We start from the raw sequence: 3549 nt of genomic DNA on the forward strand, positions 1-3549 counted from the left end.
GACTGCCGCCTTTGGGTCGGCATGCCCAGTGTGAGGCTGATGTCCAGATGGCCGACATGCTTGCCTGGGCCGCCGTCAGCGTGGGGTTGGAGTGGAGGCGATTTGGGACAGCGGGCTCTGTTTCGCGAGCAGCGCCCAGGCACAAAGACAATGATCGTGCTCGAGAGATATCGACCGCAACCAGAAATAACACACAGCCGGAATGACATTTTTAAAAAGACGCATCTTGAAAAAGACATTCCTGTGTGTGCTGCTCTTTTAGAATATACTCTTTTAGGAAAGGAAATTAAACTCTTTCAGAATATACTCTTTTAGATCTGTTGAAGTGCCCAGGGGCGATCTCTGCAGTGCACCCGTGCAGAGATGGGATAAAGCCACTGTATTGCGCCGTAAGGATCCAGCAGAGGTGAGGGATGGAAATCGCTAGCTCGGCTTGAACCATCGACTGTTCAGCTCCAAAGAGAAAATCTAATGAGCGGTATGCAGCGTCCCTTCCTTTATACACGTATATCCGGGGGAGTGGCATGCAAATACCACAAGCCAATTCTCATTGGCATTTTATCAAAGATCAGAAGCATCTCTGATCTTTGAGTGACCCCTAGTGTCACTACATTGACACAACATCTCATTTCCTCCATCAGGGAATGGCTACGGAAGTAACCAGGACTTTCTATTTTAAACCTGTTTCTATTCATTGCTGTTTTTTTTATCTTTATTTTATTACTAATGTTTACTAGTCTTGAGTGATTACTTAAGAACTTGAAACCATTGTTCCGTAATTAACATATTAGTTTCATATAGTTATTTCACTATCGACTACTGACATTTTGGTATTGTGATAATGTATAGCCTTTATTGTACATTATATAGATCTTGCTTCAATAACATGCTGAAAAAGTAGATCTCATTCCATAGAAGTGTGAGCACCCCTGCTGTAAATGATGGCTGTGGAGGCTTTCCTTTATTTGACTACCAAAAGTATCATAAAATAATTATATCATATGACAATTACCCAGTGCAGATTACATTTCAAGTTCAAGGAAATCCACTGTGAAAAAGACAAGTTCAAAAAAAAGAAGTCAATGAGTAATCATGTTAAATAATCGTAATCTCAATATTGTCCAAATTAATCATGATTATTATTTTTGCCATAATCGAGCAGCCCTAAATATATGTTTCTAACCATATATGTTGTGTTCTTCTAAAGGCAGTGAGAAAACAAGTATATAATTATTTTTCATTTTCCTCCTTCCACTTGTTTAAGACATTTAAAGACTACATTGCACACTCATCAATTCTCAATAGCATGTAATGAAAAGTGCCTTCAATTTAGGGAAAGCACATAATTTGGAGTTTATGTAATTCAAAATGAACAGATTGTTGTTTTCCAAACTGTTCACAGCAATGTCTTCTTTGTAGTAGGAGTGATCTTGATACTACATCTCTGTCTAGTTCGTTGTAGTTTTCACATATCGATTTAACAAAGGTACAGTTCACTACATGTTTGGAATCTCTTTATAATCTAACTTAGATTGTTTTTTTGTTTTTTACATTAAAGGTAAATCCATATAGATTGCATATTTATAATCAATACCAAATTAAATCCATACAGATAAAGATGTTTTTATTGACATTCACATTGGGTCCAAGTTTGTAAAATTGAGAATATATTACTCCATCTGTGGAAGTTTATATATATATTCACATTAATGTTCAAGATAAATATTTAAATATCAGAAATGTGTACATTTTCTGATTGTAATGCTTTTTGTGACAAAATATCTATTTTTTAAATTTATTTTAAATTTGTATCTGACCTTCTAAACATGGCCAGCTGTACCTTAATAACGCTGTGGTCTAAAAATGTGTGTGATTGATATTCTTGTCATTATACACATAACTGCATGAATTTTCAACAATGAGTAACAGGCCAAAGCAAATGTCATGCTATATACAAGAAATATTAGAATAAAGCTGAGAACAACTAACTGCAACAAGTGACCCAAAATTGGACAGAAAACAAGAGATATGAGCACATCCCATCCGAGGGACATTTTTTCTTGGTAACACATACTCATGTGAGATGAAGGGGATTGTATTGAAAACCAAAACACACGGACAAAGATCTGTGTAAGAGTAAAGGCAGGAACACTGAGTTTTGGTGGCAATGGCATACAACTTTTCCTTACATTTCTGACTGGAAGTGTAGCCTTGAAGGCCAATAATACCACTATTGTTTTCCTCACAACACAGGAGATACAGAGGACAAAAGTGAGCCCAAACTCTGTGTGGTGAGGTTTGTTCGAACATCCAGTTGATTGCCCACTAACAGTAAGTGAACTCAAAGAGTACCATGAGATTGTAAAAAACAATAGAAAACTTAGATTTGAGTTTCTGACTCTGTGGATAGAAACAAATATTTGCTTATAGCTTATATATGTCAGAACTGCTGGCTGACCAATGAAAAACATAGAAACAGACATTAGCAGCACTCTCACAATCCACTGATGAAACAGGCCTCTGTTGAATAGTTGAGTGTAGATCTGCCATTGTAGTGGACTGATTTCTAAGAGTTCAAATGAAATGGAAAGACACATTAAGTCAGAAATAATGCTTATGATATAAGTAAAGTTAACAGTCCATTGCATATGCTATCAAAGCATAGTATCACAATATGCATTTTGTTATTTTCAAAACAAACCAAGAGACATGAATAGTGGTCACCTTTTTGGTCCCACATGCAGGTGAGCAAATATAATCTGAATCTAATTTTATCCATTTTGTTTAACGCTCTTTGTTGGTCCTGTGAACACATCCATATGTGTATAAACTGTCAAAAAGATAAAGTAATTAGTCATTCATATTGTATATAATATGCATGTCTTTAATTTGTATAACCATGGTCAAAAAGAGAATAAATCATTTAGAGTTCACTGCAATGTAGGACAATGTGACAGGGTGGAGGGCGGGGGCGGGTCGTGATTCTGCACACCCGGCACCTAAATGGGCTGATTACAACTTGTACAGATACGATTTTTTTTTTTTCCGTACCTGTTCAAATTCATCACAGCTAGTGCCTCTGTCACCATTTATAGGGGAGATCATGCACAGAGATCTGTGGAGTGACAGTACACACTTGCATCTCATAGTATTACAAACACAGATTGAGGAAGGCATGGTCAAGTAATCTGTATGCCTTAGGAAGGAACAGATGAGAGCTTTTACAGCCCCCCCTGACACTGTCACATATGGTAATAAAATATTCAGTCCGGGGACAGTAGGCTCATTCAGAATGTCTACCTCAGTGAAGTTTGCTGATATAAACCAGGCCCCAATGATATTTAGCTGCTCCTCTGCTGCCACAAATATTTTTAATTTGAAGAAGTACACATAGCTCATTCTTGTGTGATTTTTAACATTGAGTTCATACATTATTTGGAGTGTATTTGTCCAGACATTTTCAGCAAATGCTCCATGTTGATGGACATGCCCCAGAACAATGAGATACAAGTAGTCACTGTCCATAGATTTTAAGAACGGGAGATACAC

The 3549-nt window shown here is 37.0% G+C and overlaps 1 protein-coding gene across 1 annotated transcript; it reads right to left on the reverse strand.

The window, feature by feature from the left end:
• Window positions 1-1022: 1022 nt before the first annotated feature.
• Window positions 1023-3549, reverse strand: LOC127623042 (uncharacterized). Its single transcript, XM_052097250.1, has 4 exons — window positions 3052-3549; window positions 2725-2830; window positions 2075-2566; window positions 1023-1048 (listed from the first exon to the last, which is right to left on the reverse strand). The coding sequence occupies exons 1-4, from the start codon at window positions 3523-3525 to the stop codon at window positions 1023-1025; spliced, it is 1098 nt and encodes a 365-aa protein (XP_051953210.1). The 5' UTR covers window positions 3526-3549.

Source organism: Xyrauchen texanus, chromosome 29, assembly GCF_025860055.1.
Source record: "Xyrauchen texanus isolate HMW12.3.18 chromosome 29, RBS_HiC_50CHRs, whole genome shotgun sequence".
Classification (NCBI taxonomy): domain Eukaryota; kingdom Metazoa; phylum Chordata; class Actinopteri; order Cypriniformes; family Catostomidae; genus Xyrauchen; species Xyrauchen texanus.